The 19,333-nt window shown below is 43.8% G+C and overlaps 1 protein-coding gene across 7 annotated transcripts in view; it reads left to right on the top strand.

Annotated features, from left to right (window-relative positions):
- Window positions 1–19,333, top strand: part of Msra (methionine sulfoxide reductase A) — a 325,520-nt gene that overhangs the window by 211,361 nt on the left and 94,826 nt on the right. For all 7 annotated transcript variants that reach the window (XM_036199086.1, XM_036199092.1, XM_036199093.1 and 4 more), the window contains exon 4: window positions 3,730–3,834. In XM_036199086.1, coding sequence (XP_036054979.1) covers window positions 3,730–3,834 — 105 coding nt within the window. The remainder of the gene's footprint in view (window positions 1–3,729; window positions 3,835–19,333) is intronic.

Raw genomic sequence — 19,333 nt, 5'->3', positions numbered from 1 at the left:
TAGTAATAAATAATAGATGGAACACTGATGTTTCAGTGTACACTTATTTGCTTTTATTCAATCCCTGAAAATGTTGAACATTTCTTATGTCTTAAAGCACAGTTATTGCCTCCTGTGTGAAACACCTTCTTGTATCTCTGGCTTAAATATATATAACTTGTCAGGTTTCAGTGGTTTTTCATACCAAAGTGTCTGTCATGTTTACAACATATTGTTACCATTTTTAACATTCGGAGGGCCTAAATGCTTTGTGTATGTGTGTGTGTGTGTGTGGTGTATGATGTATTCATGTGTGTGTGTGCACATGTATGTGTGGGTGGTGGTCACTGGTCAGCATCAGGTGTCTTTCTCCATCATTCTCCACATTATTCTTTTGAAACAGGGTCTCTGAATTTTATTGATTGACTTAGCTGATTGGCCAATTCTAGAGATCCATCTCTCCACCTCTCCATACAACAAATAACCCAGCATTTGTTACAGATAAGAACCACTGTGCCAAGCTTTCTTATGTGGTGCTTGAGATCCAAACCAAAGCCCTTATGTTTGTGAGGCAGGCACTTTACCACTGAGTCCTCCCCCTGGCCCATTAATGCTTTCCATATCATCAAGTCACTGACTCACTTTAGTAGTTAAATGACTCACTTTGAAATTTCAGATGATTAAATCAGATGTGCAATAGACCAGAAGTGTTTGCCATAACCACTGTTACTCATGCTGTATCTTCTAAGCTCTCCATGACCATTCCTTTTATATTTGTTAGCATAAAGTCTCCTCAGGAGAATGGGAAAAAAGCTCAGGGGTTAAAGTGTGAGGGCTGCAGTGTGAGTCCATAGTTCAGATCCCCAGAACTGTGTAAATGTCAGGTGGGCATGGTGGCTCACCTGTAATTCCAGCCTCTGGAGGTGGAGATGGGGATCCCCAAGGAAGGCTGACTAGCAAGGTTGACATTGGCAATCTCTGGGTTTGATTGTGAGATCCTGCTCCAGTGAACAAGGCAGAAGAGGATTTGGGATGATTCCAAACATCAGCTCCAGGCCTCAGTATGCACGTACACCCATGCAGGTGCACTCACACATCTGTACCCATGCACAGGAAAACACGCTCACCACATGCACATGACAATGGGAAAAAACAATAGATAAATAAACAATCTGCTTAGATGCTAAATTCTATGGCTATGGTATCTGAATAAAATTATATGGATTGATCAATAATACATTTTAATGTACTAGCCACTAGTAGCTCATTATAAAAAGAACATAACCAACATTAAAGAAGAAACTAAATTGGCCAATCAACATGGAATTCTGTGTTTAGTAATAATGAGCCCACTCCAGCTGAGCAGAACCCTCTCCTCTGGCTATGAAAGCTCTGGATTAAAAAGACCATGATAGCAAGTGATACTGGCCTTCATGCTGCTCAAGGGAAAAGAAAATGTGGTCAGCTTTACTGAGGAGGAGCTTGGATCTGGGAACCAAGAAATCTTTCAATATTTATAAATGTTGATCCAGAAATTCCAGTTATTTAACTGTGATTTGAGATGCCTCTGAAGTTTGGGAAAATATTTACATTCGTGGCTAGACATAGGATTCCGTGTAAAAGCCCAAAGAGAAACCAAGTGAAGAAGTAATGAGCCAGCCATCAGATGGCATGTTCTGTGGTTATTGTAAGTGACACTCTCTCAAACCTTCATTGCACTGTTTGATTCTATTTCCTCCTTGTTACTTCTCTTCCATTTCTTACATCTTCTTGGCTTAACATTATTCATAAACATTGCTCCTATAATAAAAGAGAAATTTACATAATAAAAAATTAGAGAGAACGAGAGACTTTAATCCTTTTCTGGGCTAAGGTTGCTTATGTTCACCTTGCTCACTCTCCTTTGACATAGTGAGTGGCCCTTGGATGTGGAGTTGGCAGGCACATGTGTTTAGGTTGTAGTACAGATATTTACTAGGTGTGTGGCCTGGGTGAATCTAACTTATGTGTATCTTGGCTGGTTTGTAAAGTGGAGTTTCTGTCTTCCTTGCTATCAGACAGAACTAAAATGAGAAAGCCCACTTGCAAGTGAACCCTCTGACCTGCTAAACCTTAAGTTCAGAGCTCTCCCCAGACTATCTCATAGTTGGTCATTTGCATGAAGGACCATCAGAATTCAGTGGAAGAATGGTCATGATTTATTACCAGGACAGAGCAGGGCTCCAGATAAGCTAAAGAGACAAAGCATAGTGTCTGGATGGGTTCCAGAGACTTCCAAACTTCTCCAGCAGAGCTGGGCTAAGTTCATGCATCCATGCATGGCAGTGCACAAGGTGTTACTGAACAGTGAAACCCACCTGAGCTTTGGTGTCGCAGGATTTTATGCAGGCACCACCTAGTGTTTGAGCATGATCAACAGAGCGATTGCCCAGTTACTTGGTTATCCAGGTTATCCAATAGCATGCCAACTAAAGGCCTCCTGGTTGTTCTTTCTGCACGGTCAGTCCCAACTTAATTCTGTCTGTTCAGTTCGCCTCATCCTGAAGTCCATTGTGAACAGCCTCCTTTCTGTTGGATATCTTATATAATTCATCTCCCAGGCACCCAGGGCAAAGACCAGACCCATCTTTGGACAAGGCCAAATTCGTTATGATACAGAAGGTGACAGAAAAGAGAGAGTGAGCAGATTTGAATATAGATATATTGTTGTCTGGGGAGGCCTATTATACAGGGTTCTGAGACTGGCCAACAGGAAGAACATGGACTTGACAGTTACAAGAAGTATGCAGGCATGCATGTCCCTCACCCTCCTGGAAGCCTCATGATCGCCCATGAGAACAAACTTACAGTGTTCCCTGCCAAAGACATTTCCAGCATTGGTGTTTACCACAGAGAGGGACTGGGCTGAAAAATACAACCTTCTGGGAGCTTGACTCTAACTCCACCCTCAGTGTTCAGAGCACAGCGGCTGTTTCTTACCACTAACTAATTTATCTAATCGGGATGAGTTCTCGGTCTGTTTCTGCAGGTTTCTCTCTTCAGCTCAGCCTACTCCTTGTAGCAGAGGGTGATGAAAAAAGAAACCAGGCAAGTCCCTTTTGCAGAGTTTCTGGTCCTGAGCACTGGGTCAGACTGGCTCCAGACTTCCTAAAAGTCAGACAAGAAAAAATGAAAATTCAGCTTGGGGACACGGCTCAGCAGTTAAAGCATTTGTGAGAGCTGGGGTTCAGGTTAACCAAATCTCACACATAAAAGCCAGGGTGGGTGTGGCAGCCCACCTGTAATTCCAGCAGCAGAGAGAGTGAAGATCCTCAGAGCCAACTGGCAACGAAACTAGCTGTATCATCAACCTCTGGGTTTGACTGGGAAATCTTCCTCGGTGAATATGGTGGAAGAGCAACCAGGAATAATTCCTGACATCAACCCGAGGTCTCCATATGCACGCCCCCACACATGTACCCACACACCTGAATAGATGCAGGGTGGAGGGGGGAAGATGAAAATGGAGTTTAGTTTTCATTTGAAAGGACACAGGAGAAGTCTTCATCCCGGAATCTCCAGGGGGATAACTGTGCTTTTATAACTGGGGACAGAGACTGGGGTGAGACCAGCAACTGAAATCCAATTACACTTGTGCCCTTCCATCAGAGAGAAGAGTTCAGCTTCCGTCTGCAGGGTCTTTTGAGCACCAATAGCCTGCAATGGCTTGATGTTATCAGTAAAATTGGGTTGTATGTTCTGTCTCTCCAGAAAAAACTGGCCATGCAGAAGTCGTCCGGGTTGTGTACCAGCCAGAGCACATCAGCTTTGAGGAACTGCTCAAGGTCTTCTGGGAGAATCACGACCCGACCCAAGGTAGAGTGATGAGTGAGCCAGTATTTAATTATCTTACTAATTACAGCTGGGATAATTAGTGTTTGAGCTGCATGGGAGAGATGAACCTTGAAATCACACAGGGGCTCAAGAAGATGATTGCAGACATTTCCTGACAGAATGGGGCGGGGGCACACGGGGAGTAAGGGGCTGAGAGAATAAAGGCGCAGCCACAGTCAGTGCCCCTCCCCCCTTTACAGCTGTCAGGGGTGGGAAAATTCCCACAGAGAAAGACGCCAGACAATGGAGATCCCTTCACCTTTGAGTATTGCATTATTCTTCCTTAATGCAGCCTTTTGTCTACAAAATTAAAGTGTCTCTCCAGTAACTGCAAAGTTTTCCTGATTTATGGTCCCTTTGTTTTCTCAGGGTTTAGCCTTTCTCATCTTTTGACGTTATCGGGGGTTTGTTTTTTAAGAAACGTCTGTGGGTGATTACAGGAAGGGGAAAAAGAATATAAAGGTGAAAAACAGTATTCAGTAGTCCACAATGCTTGGGCTATTCAAACATTTCATTTGTCCTCCTTGGAATCTGTTGTGTGGGAATATTAATGTATTTTGACTACAAACAGTATCTAGTGGCATGGATACACTTGCAAGCAGAAAATCCCCCGTTGGCTAATACTGTGGTAATAGCCAATAGTGAAGGATTTCTCCACTCCATCCTAGCCACCTTATCAGGAGTGGCTTTGGGGATGGGGAAACTTCTAAATTGGGATCTTGGACAAGCACCCTTTGTCCAGCCTCTATCTACTCAGAGAAATGATTTTTCCCTTTGGGATTTTCTGTGATGGGTTTGCCATATTGACTGACTTGTGAGGAGTGGACATTTCCTTCCCAGATATGTTTGTGCTTTGGTAAAATCTTAACATGGGCCCATCATAGCAAGTTGGTAGGTCTTAAGCGCTGTGTGTTGTGTTGAGGGTGTCCTCCAATATGCCCCACTAGAACTATCCACTACTAGGGTTATTTGCAAAGGTCAAAGATCAGAGTGAAGGTAAGTAGGGTAGAGTGAGAGCCACAGCAGGACCAGGTAAGTCCACCAGGTAGTGATGGCTAAGACCTGGGTAGAGCTGTAATGACAACATCTGGTTTTCTATGGTGGTAGGTCCTTGGTAGACGAGAATTCAGATGTGGGGCAGTATGTCAAGGCCTGCAGGGACAAGAGCACTGCTATCAGAAGGCTTGCTGTCACCATAGTTTGGATGGCTGGGCTGCCCTACCACAGGAGAAAGGCTATGCTGACAGTGTGGACATTAAGTTCTGACGGGTGCATGCATCTAAGAGCACATGCTAGTAAGTCTCCCACCAGATGAGGCAGACATTCAGCCATGTGTATGGCTGCAAAGCTGAGAGTTAATATAGAATGCTGGGAGCTTCTAAACTGTCCAGGAGACCCACATCAGGATTCCAGAAAGCCTGAGGCCAAGGTCCCCACAGGCTGGGTTTGTCGCCTGTAACTTAGCTGGCTTATCCAATGTTCTGTCCCCGTAGGACTCTGGAGGCCTCACTTTGGCAGCATCTCAGGCAAGACCAGTGTGTCCCTGGCTTTTCTGTCTGCGCCTCCTTTAATATCTTACCCATTCCACTGTGTCTTTATCAGCACAGTATGTTAACAGGTACTGGCCCTTGAATGTCGGGTAGACACTTCCCTGAGGAAGGCCTTTGAAGATTCTGTTCCCTTCCATAACAGTCCTCACTCAGTCTTCTCCTCTAGGTTTTGTTTGTTTGTTTATGGCCTGTGCTACTGTGTTAGTGTCATAAGGAAGTATGAATGTCTGGATGGCTTTGAAACCAGGCATTTATTTCCTCAGAGTTCTGGAGGCTCTTTAACCTGCAAGCTCAAGGTCAAGGGGTTGGCAGGTCTTCTTTCTCCAGAGAACTCTCTCCTTGGAGTGCTGATGGCCCTTCCTCCCTGGGTCCTCATATGGTCTTTCTCTCCTTGAAGTGCTGATGGCCCTCTCTTCCTTGGGTCCTCATGTGGTTTTTGTTAGGTGTGTTTCCTTTTCCTACAAAGACACCAATTGTATTAGATTAGGGCTCACCATAGTGACCGTGTTAGTGTCATACTTAATTACCTCCTATAAAATATCAGTTGGGGCTGGAGAGATGGCTCAACAGTTAAGAGCACTGTCTGCTCTTCCAGAGGACCCAGATTCAATTCCCAGCACCCACATGATGGCTCATATGTCCTTTTCCAGCCTCCAAGGGCACCAGGCACAGACATGGTACACAGATATATACACAGGTAAAACACCCATGCACATAAAAGTAAATGAAAAAAAAAAACCATTAACCTACAAGTTTAGTCACATTCTGTGGTACAGGAGCAGAGACTTCAGCTTCTGAAAAGAGGGGGTTGCACCATTGCACTATCCTCTGGTGACATCCCACAGCACTATCCATTAGAGTGACAGATTTGCCTGCTTTTCTTCTAGAGGTGTTTTTTAATGCCATTCATAGACTTATAACATGGAAGTTGTTTTAAAACCCATCCAGGTGAACATCATGGACTGAAGCCTTACCTTTCAATGTGCTTCCCATTGTCATTACCAGAATTACTTTGGGGATAGTTAAATGCAGTGGAACATAGTAACAATTTCTCTGTCTCTGTCTCTCTTCCTTCCCTCCCTTGCAAGGTTCCTCAGGAACCTTCTAGATATCAGGTTAGATTCACTGGCCTAAGGGGAAAACGACCTTGGTCAGGCTCTTGTCCTATTGCCTAGGGAATGGGTAGGTGACCCAGCAGAGAGGGTTCAAGTCATTCCCCAAGGCTGTTACATGAGAAGAGAAGGTGTCACCCTTTGCTGTGGTGCCAAGGCTAAGGTGGTCTGTGTGTGGACAGCCTGTTTGCAGGGAAAAGAAGACGAGTCGACATAAAGATGAGACATAAAGATGTAAAACCCACCAGAAGGCTCTAGGGGCCTGAGACCTGTCCCTCCTGCAGCTAGACTCTTACTCTGCCAGCTATCCCATGGCTTCCTGAGCCTCAGAGCCGTGCTCTCTCCTTGCTCTTTAGCTAGACTGTCAAATGTTTGTGTCTTCAACCATGGAAAGTCTAACGCATCCACCTGTCTAATTTGGTCACTATGCTTACCACATTAGGAACCACAATAGGCTGTGCCTATTGGACTTATAAATTAGAGGTCTAAGCCATTTGATTCAAAGTCTCATTGTTGATTCAGATATTAAAGGGAGGTCACTATTATGCTTCTTCAAGACATGATGGCTTGATTAGGGGTTTCCTCAGTAATTCAGAATCAGTATCTAGGTTTTGGGATATGTGGCCGGCAAACATGTGAGAACTTCCTGTCACCGTCTCTAAACTGCTATGCGAGCAATTGTCTATTTGGGACCTTGTGTGTCCTCTGTTTGTTGAGCATGCCATTTGGTGATGCTAATCACTAAGTGGTCTGAATAGGCAGGAGGAGCCAGCCCCTGAAACAGGGAAATGTGTTCTCATAAGAAAATAGTCAGAACTCCGTGTACCAAGACCAAATGAGCACTCAGTTAAGTGTCTGTAAGATTGCACGCTGGAAAAATAGAAGCCCAAACACAAATTCAGAAGAACCTGGAACATATTCCCAGGGACCCCTGAAGCCTCAAAACTTGTGATCATGTGTAATTTTTTCAAGGTCAGATTTGAAGTCCATTGCCTGAAGGGTAGGCGGTTGGCAGGAGAGAGTTAGCCTGGGAATGAACTTGGCCTCCGTTCCTCATCATGTTTCCCAGGGAAATGGATGTGCAAAGAGAGCTGCTTATAGCATGAGTGAGGGAAGGAGAGGCATGGAAGGTGGCTACCTCATGCAGAAAGAGAACTTTCAGGAGAGAGCAGTAGGGTGGGTGTGGGCAACTCTGGGCTGTGAAGCAAGAGCTCCCTCAAGTTTCATTTATGGAAGCAAGAATAAGCAGTTCCTAAAGCCACTAGGGGAGTGTTTCTGTCTGCATAAAAACTGCTTATTGGCAAAAAGATGGACAGTGCTCAAGAAGTTGAGAAGGACTATCTGGTCTTTGACGCAAGAATACACCCAGAAAACACACATATCTCCCTGAAAACACCACTCCAGAGACACAGATCATATATAGCATGTTGGGAGATTTTTAGAACCTTTTTGATAAAGTTGTTAAGGGTCTGAAGGGCCGCTCACATTTTTGGATTTGAGTTTAATGTATTTGGAGGGAAAGTAGAACCCTTGGGTGATATTCTCAAGTGTGGAGATTTTTGCTAATGTCAAGGGTCTAACACTGAAGCAGCAACAGTCATTTAAGCTTAAAATCTCTTTGCAAGTAAGTCAGATCCTTGGGACAGAGAAGAAACAGAATCCTGTGTGTTCTTCCGTGCTTCAAGGGACCAAAGCAGCATTCATAGTGTTTGCCCTTATGGGTAGAGCAGAGTATGGACATGGCTACCACTTAGAAAAATAGCAACGCTGGCAGCAAGTGGAAGATTCTGGTGCTTTTGGATAGTGTTGGGAACTAGGGAGATAACAGTCAGCACTTGCCATCTGTACATGAGGACAGGAGTTTGGAGAGTCCAGAGCCCATGTCAAAAGCCCAACAGGATGTCACTTGCCTGTAATTCCAGAGCTGGAGAAGTAGCACAGAAGTGTCCCTGGGGTTTCCTAGCACTGGATGGGAGGAGTACCTCCTCCTATGATAAATGTGCTGATGGGTCCCTTGTGGTGACAGTTATGGCTTTAATGTCCTTTTTTTAAGTGAGCACCATAGATACTACTACTATGGATTTAATTCTACTTAAAGTGAAAGCCACATTTTACTAACCATCACATACTCTGGGAATGGTAACAGCTGCCCATAGAATGCATCCATGGCCACTAGGCCAGGCCAGCCCACTGTGGGATTTGCAGGTCTCTCATGGTAGCTCTGAACTAAGAGCAAGTTCTAGATATTCCTTTGGGAGCCATGGCCTGTTCACAATAGCCATTGGCCCAGTATCTATTTCTCTACTTGAATAGCTTATAGTTTTAGCTGGATATGCACCCATTAATAAAGACTCAAACTTTGGGGCTGAAGAGATGGCTCAGCAATCAAAAAACACCTGTGTTCTTACAAAGGACCCAGGTCCAATTCCCAGCACCTACATGGTAGCTCACAAGTGTCCATAACTCTACCTCCAGGGTATCCAGTGCCCTCTTCTGACCTCAGCAGGTCAACAGGCATGCACCTGGTGCACAAACACACAGTCACACAGAGAAAAATGAAATAAACATTTTTTAAAAAGACTCAAACTTCCATATTCCTTGGAGTGAAGTATGGTTTGTATTGGAAGTTTGACTATTGAGGCATTTGTGGAGGTGTTAGGGTCAAGTTCCAGGCTCCGGTATACATCTGGGAAGGATATTTACCATCTCAATATCACCTCCTCCTCCTCATCATCATCACTATCATCATCATCCTTTTCTCTGTGTGTGGGAGCACTGTGTTGTTTCTGTCCTCTTTCCTCTTCTTCCTCCCTTGATCATGTACTTGGATACAGTAGGGAGCCATCATGGGCCACAGGGATGACAGAGCTACAGCAGAAGTATCAAGTCATCATCCAAGTCTGAGCTCTTCAGACAAGAACTGACTTGCTTGATCTACTGTTACTTTGGTTCACATTGAGCCTCATTCCCCTTCTCCTTTCCAGGAGCCTGTCCTGTATTCTCACTAGCACAGCTCTAACAATAAACTGATGATGAGCTCCTATCAGCCTTCCAAATTTTTAATTAAAATGCTCCATGAGATCCAAGACATCTGTAATCACACTCACCGTGTGGTTTCAGGGTGGTGATGCTGTCCCTTCTATCTTTTTCCTTGGCCACACTCAGGAATTCTTCCTGGCTCATCCTGCTGTTAACCAGGGAAATGGACATTCCCTTATATTGGTTCTTAGTCTTGTAAAAACAGACTCAGAAGAAAGTTTGAGGACTGTCTTGTTGGTATATGAAAGAAAAACAACAGGACAAACAGGCTGTAAGTCTCAGTAGTGACCAGGTAGAGGTGGAAAAGAAGAGAGAAGGTGTAGCAAGCTTTCTTGTCAGACTTTCTTTTGGGACTGCCAGGCCCCCAAAATGACAAGGAAACTTATTAATTATGTAAACTTTAGCTTAAGATTGTTCCCAACTAGCTTAAATTAACCTGCCTTTATTAATCTACATTCTGCCACCCGGATTTTCACCTCTCTTTCATTCTGTATGTCTGACTTCCTTCATGTTTTGCTTACATTTCCCCCACCTCTCTTCTTCCCAGAGTTCCTCTCTCTCCCTGGAGGTCCCACTGATTTTTCTCCTGCCTAGCTATTGTTCATTCAGCTCTGTATTAAACCAGTCACAGTGACACATCTTCACACAGTGTAAACGAATATCCTGCAACATTTCCTCCTTTTTGTCTAAGTAAAAAGGAAAAGTTCTAACTTTAACACAATAAAACTATATACAATAAGAACAATTATTGGGTAAGAATTATATTCACAGTGTCAAGCCCATTAGCATTTGGCAAATAGGGAGAAAATACTCTGTTATCTATTTTAGCTTGATGAATCCAATATTTTATACCTAAAGCATTTTTATCATAATTTGTATTATCATCCTAAAAATACCTTTTTTGATATTAAAACATTTTCTTAGCTAAACAACTTAAGCTTTTATGTCTCTCAACCTTATAAACTTTACATCTCCTTTGTAAGTTTCTTTTCTGAATTTGGTAATAAAGAAAATGATATAACTATCTAGTCTTCAGACCCCATCAGACACCTGAGAAGGATAACATTTTACCTGAGTAAACAGGAAGTACAGAGCAAACAACTTCCCGAACTATAGAAATTACAGAGACATCTGGCTACCTGGACAGTCTCCCAAGTTTCTTCTGTAATGTTGAGGCATCTGTCTTCAGCCTACAGGCCTGGAATATCTGACAGACTTTTCTGTGAAGCAGGAATGTTGAAAGACTATCTTACTTTGCCTTGGCAAAGTTCAGCAGTCTACTTTTGTGTCCTGCTTGTCCAATTTGGACAGCATTATGCTAGGAGTTGAAGCAAGAACAGTTTCTTGCCCAGTGGCTAGCTTTGCCACAAATGAAAGCAAACCCCATATGGAGGTTCTTCAATGCCCATCATCCTTTTTTGAAGTAGATTGGTGGTACCAGGAGCAGACATGTTTCACTGTCATGAAAAGCCTTATGTTATTAGAATACCTTAAATGCCATATTCTGTGGGTCTCTAAAGTATTTGAAGACTATCTATCTAAAATATCTGTTTAACCTTGAAAATATAACTAACATGACTACAAGTTTGATTGTAATAGATGACTAACTACTGATCTGTATTTCTTAATTATTTTAAATAGTTTTTAATAATAGCTACCAAGGTCTAGAACTATACATCACATTTTAAAATGAGCTATATAGGTATAATACCTTAATCAAGACTAGAAACATGTATATAGTAAAAATAACCTTAAATTTGTATCAATATACAAAAATCCATACCAATGTAAAATATTTGACATTAATAGTTGCTCTTTAGTTTAAAAGTAGATTCAATAATCTACCCTTTTATTCTATCATTCCTATATCCTCCCCTTTTTTTAAAAAAAATCTTTTAGAAAGGGATCCCTGAATCTAACCTCCTTTGCTTAATTTTCTCCATGACCATCACCAATAACAACTTGCAAACAAACCCCCTAAGCAATGATAAATATCCGTAACCCACTGAATGACCAAAAACCACCTATCCCATTTCTTGGAAATGTGAACATCGTGTTTTTGTTGTCTGTGGGTGACAGCATCTTTAGGGGATCCTGAGAAAATTGAGATAATGGTTAAGTCCTGGGAGATAGCTGTTGTCCAGTCTCAGTGTGATGGGAAAGTTCAGGGCTTATTTGAAGTCCTAGCTGAAATAGCCTATGAGGCTGGACCATCTTAACTAGCAGTTTTAAAGTTGTTCTGGATATAGATTTTTGAGGAAACTGTAACAGAGGCATTCTGTGAGGTTGGATCACTTGGATCAGTTTATTGGTATCTGGTCCTTAAAAAAAAAAAAACCCATAAACTTTTAAAGGAAACATACATATATGTATTAACATAAGTATAGAATTGTGGTGTGCACAGATCAGCTGAAGATGATTCTCTGTTCTGTGTTTGAGCAGGTAAAGGCATCTGTCAACTTTATAAGTCTGCTTAGACTGCATAACAAAACTGTCATGAGCATTCTGTAGCCAACAAGATTGATCGTATCTCCTCCAGTCTCAGAGCTATTTCCTTGTAGAGGAATCAGCTCATACATCACCTGTTTTAAAGTTTTGTTTTATTTTTGTTTCATATCTGTAGTCATTGTTTTCAGGAGGTCTCCCCTGGTCAAATCTGATTTTTATTAATTTTGAAGCAATCCAGAGCTTTTTCTTTCTTGTGGAAACAAAAGTATAACCTCTTCCCCAACTCAATGCATTTTCTAACATCCATTCTAATGTAAAGACGTCCTTAAAATATATAGGCTGGCTTAATAGTTCTTTTCCACAATCCAGTATCTTTCAGCAATGTTTGCCTTTAGCTCATCAGCATTTAAAAAAAATTCAAAATAAACAAAGCACCATACAGGATCCAGACACCCTGCGTATTTCTCATCCTTATGTGGCTTATTTTTCTTACACTACTTATTCTTTTTTTAAGAACATTATTAGTTTTAAACTATTTATCTATTTGCAATGGCCCATACCCACTTTATATTCTTTCTTCAGCAAGCTAAGCACATTCAAACATATTGTACCTGTTCAGGGTTTTTCTTGCTCTGGATCTGACCTTTTACACATCTGCAGGCTCCTCTGACCATGTGAGCCAAACCTTAAACTGCTAGGCAGTGTCTAGGCTACTTGCCATGTGGTTCTACTTAGCCCATGGTGCTGATGGCTGGCTCTGCCCCCTTCAGGTCTACAGGCACAGGTGGTGGCTGCATGTCCTAGCCATGCCTAACTGTCCCAGCTCTGGGAAGTTGGCTGAGCTCAATTTCTAGAGTCCTTGCAAGTGGCAGCTGGCTGCTGTGAGTGCTCACAGAGAGGCCCAGGCAGCAGCTGCAGTGACACTGGCTGGTGTGACTTCTCCTTCTGTGTGGTCATGTCCTACACTGGGTGTCAAATACAGCAAGCTTTCTTGTCAGCTTTCTTTTGGGACCACCAGCCCTCCAATAACAATGCAGAGTCTTATTAATAATTATGAAAACTTGGCCCTTTTAGCTTAGGCTTGTTCCCAACTAGCTCTTACAACTTAAGTTAACCTGCTTCTGTTCATCTACATCCTGCTATGTGGCTTTTTACCTCTTATTCTGTACATTTGACTTCCCCTGTGTTTCCCTGGTGTCTGCCTGCCTCTTTTCTTCTCAGAGTTCTTCCCTTTCCCCAGAAGTCCCCGCAGCTTTTTATTAAACCAGTCACAGTGACACATATTCACACAGTGTAAACAAATATCCTGCAGCAAGAAGGTCATACTCTTGGAGATAGAGTCCAAAACAGCCAGTGCGTTCAATGGTGGATGTCAATAAGCAGCTGCATGGCAGGGGTGGGGGCTCCAGAGAATGAGTGCAAAACCCCAGACAATCAGGAAACCCACACTGAGGCTTTTGGCTGGTGTCAAAAAACAAACAAACACCAATAAGTAAGTAAGTAAATAAGTAAATAAATAAATAAACAAACAAGGTAGAAGGATAAGTTACACTTTTGCATCAGAACTCAGAAAGGAAGACAGGCTGCATGGATGATGCTCTGCAAGCAGCTGCATAGGGGAAGGGCTTCTGGGAAAGGCAGCGCGTTATCTCATTAAGGGCATAATTATTCCTCCCATCTCCTTAGCATGTCTTCATGCTGAATCAGCCTTCCTGAGGGGTGTTCAGGACAGACGACAGGCCCAGATGGACTAACTCTTAAGAAAGAGACAATAGTATGTTTCAATAGTATCTGTGGAGCAGGTCACAATGGCATGTCTCAGAACTCAGATTCCATTCTTTTGACTTGGAGGAAGCAACTGTCACTTAATGGGCCCCAACAAAGCCCTGTACCTCCACTTCTTCATTCTTCTCACTTCCTTTCTTGTCCTTATAAAGTAACCAGGGAAATAGGAGGTGGAGTCTAACGTGGATTGTGGAGGAGAGGTCGACCCTCAATGGCCTCCAAGCCTGCTAATCCCTGTACCACTGCCCTTTCCTAATCCATTGTCCATGGTATTAAGTCACAAAACAAGCCCTCTCCAGCTTCAAGCCCTTCTCTGGTTATCCGTTTTCTTTGGGACCATTTATAACCTCTTTACAGTGGCCAGTGGGACCTTAGATAACTCCCTCTCCCTGCTCAAGGCATCTCAGATACAGTGGTCTTCCTTCATTCTACTTTTCGAAGACACAAGCATTTTCTTGCTCTAGAGTCTGGCCCCACTGCTCAGTCAGCCAACTGCCCTTGACAAGCCTGGCTCCTTCTTGTCCTCTTGATTTCTACTGTCTTCAAAGAGGTCTTCATTGGCCTGCCCAAGCTAAAGTAGGACTCCTTGCCCTTGCTGCCTCTGCCTCTGTGTGTGTGTGTGTGTGTGTGTGTGTGTGTGTGTGTGAGAGAGAGAGAGAGAGAGAGAGAGAGAGAGAGAGAGAGAGAGAGAGAGAGAGAGAGAGAGAGAGAGAGAGAGAGAGAGAGAGAAATTTATTACATTGTCTTATAGGGTATGGTCCACGTAGTCCAACAATGGTTGGCCACACTAGAGAGGACAAGAATAGTAACTGTTGAGTTCATGCAGTCCTAATATGACACTGAGGCCTAGAGAATCCCCAGATTGCTGCTGCTCTTTGGTCTACACTGAAATCCTGAAGAAGCAGGTCTTCACATCAGTGAAGGAAGGCTGCAGCAGCAGGATGGATCAACTTGCCATTGAGAGTGAGGGCAAGCAACAAAAATGCAAAGTTTCTTTCTTCCCTGCCCTTTTCTCCAGGCTGCCACTCCCATTTAAATACCCTCCTTAAGAAAGTTCCTCCCATGACTCCCCAGCAGCTTGTGTTTCAGGTGATAACAGACCTAGGAAGTTGACAACCAAGCTTAGTCATCACAGTGTTTATTTGTTTATTGTTTCTCTCCTTCAGAGGGCCAGCCTCACAGGAAATGTTTTCTCACTGGGCACATGAGTGGCCTCGGCTTCTGCATTTGGAAAGCAGTTCCTGTCCGGTGTGTGTGTGTGTGTGTGTGTGTGTGTGTGTGTGTGTGTGTGTGTGAGGATGTAGGAGCAAATTTGGTTTGCAGCCCAGAGCACAGTGCCTGCAAAGAGTACATTTCGGGGATGTGGAGTTGCCCCTCTGAGACAAGAACTGGATCATACAAAACCCTTTAGATGCTCACATCCCTTGAATGAAACAGCATGGAATATGCAGACCAGTGCTCATCTTGCTGCACATGTTAACTGGTCTCTAGATTGCCTGGAACTCTTAACACAGTGTGAGGACTGTGCAAATAGCTGGAGTGCTGGATTGTTGAGGAAATCCTGACAAGGGGAAGTGTGCATGTGTCCCTTGCTCAGGTGTTTCCCCTTTTCCTACATACCACTATCCATTCCAAGCCCATGTAGCCCACAGATGTAGCCAGACCACAGTGGCTGCAGCCCCCACTGCCTGTGGAAGAGTTGGTACATGAGCCCAGTTTGTCCTGCTCTCTCACGGAGTCTAGCATTTCCCTACATACTTTATTTATCTAGCCACCCTTTCCCTGGCTCCTGCTCCAGTTGCTCCTGGCAGATCCCTAGTCTTTGTCCATATACTTTTAAAACTTTCAGCTAACTCCTCCTTCTCACCCCTCCTGCCCCACCTCACATCTGACATCAAGTTCTAGATCTCCTCTGGAAACATGGTTGGACTGGCCAACCAGCTGTCATCCATGCAGGGTTCCTTAGTTCATGGATAAGCCTGGAAAATCCCAAGGACTCTTTTGTGTGTATGTGTGTGTTTGTATGTGTGTGGGTGTTTTGGGGGTGCTTATGTGTGGTATGTATTTGTGTTTGTATTTGTGTTTGTTTGCACACACACATATCCATGTGGATGCAGGTAAACTTATGGAGGCCAGAAGTCTATAACAAGTGTCCTGTCCATGGCTTTCTACTTTGTTTTTTGAGGTAAGGTCTCTCTCTAAACCCGGTATTCACTGTTTGGCTAGACTGGCTGGTCAGAGAGTTCTGAGCATCTGCCTATCTCAGCCACCACCTCCAGCACAGGGCTTACAGACATACACCTGTAACATGCCATCTCTCTCGACCTCCAAGGACACCACCTCTCTAGTCAATTCCTGCATGTCCCCCTCACACACACTCTCCATGAAACATTACTCTAGATGTTTCAGTGTGGTTGCCCCATAGTCTCTTTCCAGGTGCATGTAAGAGCAGCCACTGTCTCCCCCATGTAACCTCTCATGCTATCTACTAGGAAGCCTTAACTGCAGGGAGAAAAACCCCATTTTTCCCCCGTTTCCCATCAAGTGGGCAATTAAGTGTTGGTGTATGTTCATTTGAACTTGCCAAATTAATATCTGAACTTTATTGTGCTGACCCTTTTAAGTTAGTGGTTTTTATTTTTAAATAAGTTACCAGTTTTGAAAGACTAACCTTTTTTTAGACCATGTATAAGAAATCTATCATCTGCAAATAATTAAACAGTGGGAAATATATTGTATTGCTAATGAGCAGATGTGCATGCTTGTAGTGGGGAACAGCTGCACACACACAAAATGCAAAAGTGGCTCAAACCCAGCATTATGAATTCTGCAAGGGGCTTCAGTCTTTTAAGAATTTCAGGGAACAGAGAAAAATGAAACAAAGAAACCAGTATTTTTTCTTTATTAATTGTACTCTCCAGTGTGCTTCTCCTCATAGCATCGTCAAACATGTGCACAGTATCCCTGCTGTTTGCACCCTCAAATGTCTTTTCAAGAATGCTCATACAGAGCAGCTTTGCTCTGCCTTTTGGTGTTGTAAGGATCTGGTATCTACAAACTGATTGGAGGACTCTTGGTGGGTACCATCTCCATGATGGCCATGGTGCTCGGAAGCTTATGCATGTAAAACCCTATTTGATTCTTAAAAGTTAGGCCCATGCTGCAGATGGGCAGACTGCAGATGAACAGATTGCCCCAGTGAAGCAAGAGAATTTGTCTGGCACCCGCTAGTACGTTACCATTATGTGACAAGGATGGAATTTGTTCTCCGGGGCTCAGTTCCAAGCCTTGTGTTCCTCCTCCGGCAAGACACATGACTCCACATTGTTAAGTAATGCTTTCAGAGAGCAGGGGGCATGACCCACGGTGGCTGGAAAGAGCTGCACACTTGCCAGTGTCTGTGACTCCTACAGTGTCTGTTACAATTTCATACATGCTGTTAAGGATTAGCAAGAGGAAGATAATTGGGCTTTTGGAAACATTCAGAGGAATTGCACACATTTTACATCATCATTTAGAGTGTGAAAATTTTGCACTTAAGCAGTAAAATATGAAGTCAGAAGAACTATTACACTTCATACAGTGTCTTAAATTAGGTAAGGGGAGGATCTGAGCTGATAGCATTAGTGGGAACTGAAGTTTCTAGGCTGCAGTATTGGCAGACTGGGCCATTCAGTTCAGCTCACACACTGAAGACAACTTAAGGTGTTGGGTAAAATATTTAGAATACACTGAGAGCATCACAAACAACAGCTGACAAGTTGTGAGGAATGACCAGATCAAGATGAAAGGAAACAGGAAGGGAGACAGGCAGAAGAGGACGGATTCCGAGAGAATTCTCTGATGCCATAAATATAGGTCTGGGGGTCCTTACTAAGATGTGGAAGGTGTCCTTAACTCAGGATCCTTAACTTATCAGACTCATATGAAGTACCTGGAAGCAGCCTGGTTCTCAGTCATACACAGAACACACACTAGGCCAGAAAAAGAGCAGTGTGGCTAAAAGGTTTAAAATCACATAGATTAGGATTCTCTTACCATGGTATTCTACTAGAGATCAGTAGCAGTGAGTTATCTAGAAAAACCCTCTTATGTTAAGAAGAAAAATTTATTTCTATCTTAGCCTTGTAGTTTGCATGGGAAATACATCTTGCTCCCCCACCCCCAGCCTGGGCTCCTGTTTGAACACTTGATCCCAGCAGATGGCTCTGTTTTGTAGGGTTGTGGAGTCTTTAGGAGCTAGGGGCTAGCAGGAGGAAGTGGCTCACTGAGGGGCAGGCCTTGAGATTTCCGGTGTGATCCTGCTTCTTGTCCCATCTCTGCTTCCTGGTCTACAGTGAGGGAAGCAGCAGATATGGAAAGTTCTGCCACCATGCCTTTCTCCACTTTGAGGGACTGTGTCCCCTGAACCAGGAGCCAAAATCAATCCCACCCCCCAAAGTTGCTTCTTCTTATGCTGACAAGGAAAATCAGTAGCAAATCTAGTTATTAAGGATAAATCATGAATGGTTAGAAAATATTTTAAGTAGGTGATGATTCAGACACTATATATCCAAGTTCACAAGGCATGGCTAAACAGATCTTATACCCATCTATAAGAAGAGAGAAGATCATCCATCTCAAGAAACCAGAAACCAACTACAAAATAATTCCCACCAGTGGGAAAGAAAGAATGAGGAGCATAAACCAATGGTGTGGAGCTCAAACCAGCAGCAGTGATGACTGTGAAAGCCAAGACTTTCCAGATGTTAGCAAAGTCAGTCAATAAAAACACATGGCAGAGATTCCCAGTATGAGGAACAATAGATAAACAAAAAGGAATCTCACTGAAGACACTGGAGGTACCGCCAGACTCAGAGGACATCTAGAGCGGCCAACTTGAGAAGAAAGTTACTTTGAAAACAAGCCTCTTAAGAACCAACAGAACTATCCTCATTTCTTGTCTGTCTTGTGGTGGCATGGGCAGGGGAAAGATGCTCTCCCCTCCTTCCCGTCAATGCCTAAGGCAGGTGGGAGAACTGGCCCTAACATCACAAGAGCAGGAGAGCTGACCCCATCCCCCACCAGCTGTAACACTCTGGAGAGCAGGCCCTGCATCTCACCTGGGCAACATAATAGAGCCAACCCAGTTGGTGGAGGTGTGGGTGAGCCAGCCCAGAAGTTATAGGCATGCGAGAGCTGTCCCCACTACTCATCTGTCATGCAGTGGTGTTGGTGGGGAAGAGATGCCACACCTTACCCTCCACCCCTTAGCACCTGCCTTACCAACCCAGCACTCAAGATAGTGGGCCCTGCTTCTCACCTAGGTAGCACAGCAGAGCTGGCCCTGTTGTCAGAGGTGAGGTGACCCAGCTCTAATGTTGCAAGCAAGGGAGAGCTGTCCCCATTAACTGACATGTGGCATCATATGCAAAGGAGAGATACCCTCCCTGAAACTCCCACCCATCAACACCTAAGACTGGTGGAGGAGCTAGCCCTGGGGTCATAAGACAGGAGGGCTGTCCCTGCCCCTCGCCTGCTGCAACACTCGGGAGAGTGGTCCCTGTA

The sequence above is a fragment of the Onychomys torridus genome, chromosome 9 (genome assembly GCF_903995425.1).
Source record: "Onychomys torridus chromosome 9, mOncTor1.1, whole genome shotgun sequence".
NCBI classification, from domain to species: domain Eukaryota; kingdom Metazoa; phylum Chordata; class Mammalia; order Rodentia; family Cricetidae; genus Onychomys; species Onychomys torridus.
The sequence above is the reverse complement of the archived record's forward strand: the minus strand, read 5'-3'. Positions and strand labels throughout refer to the sequence as shown.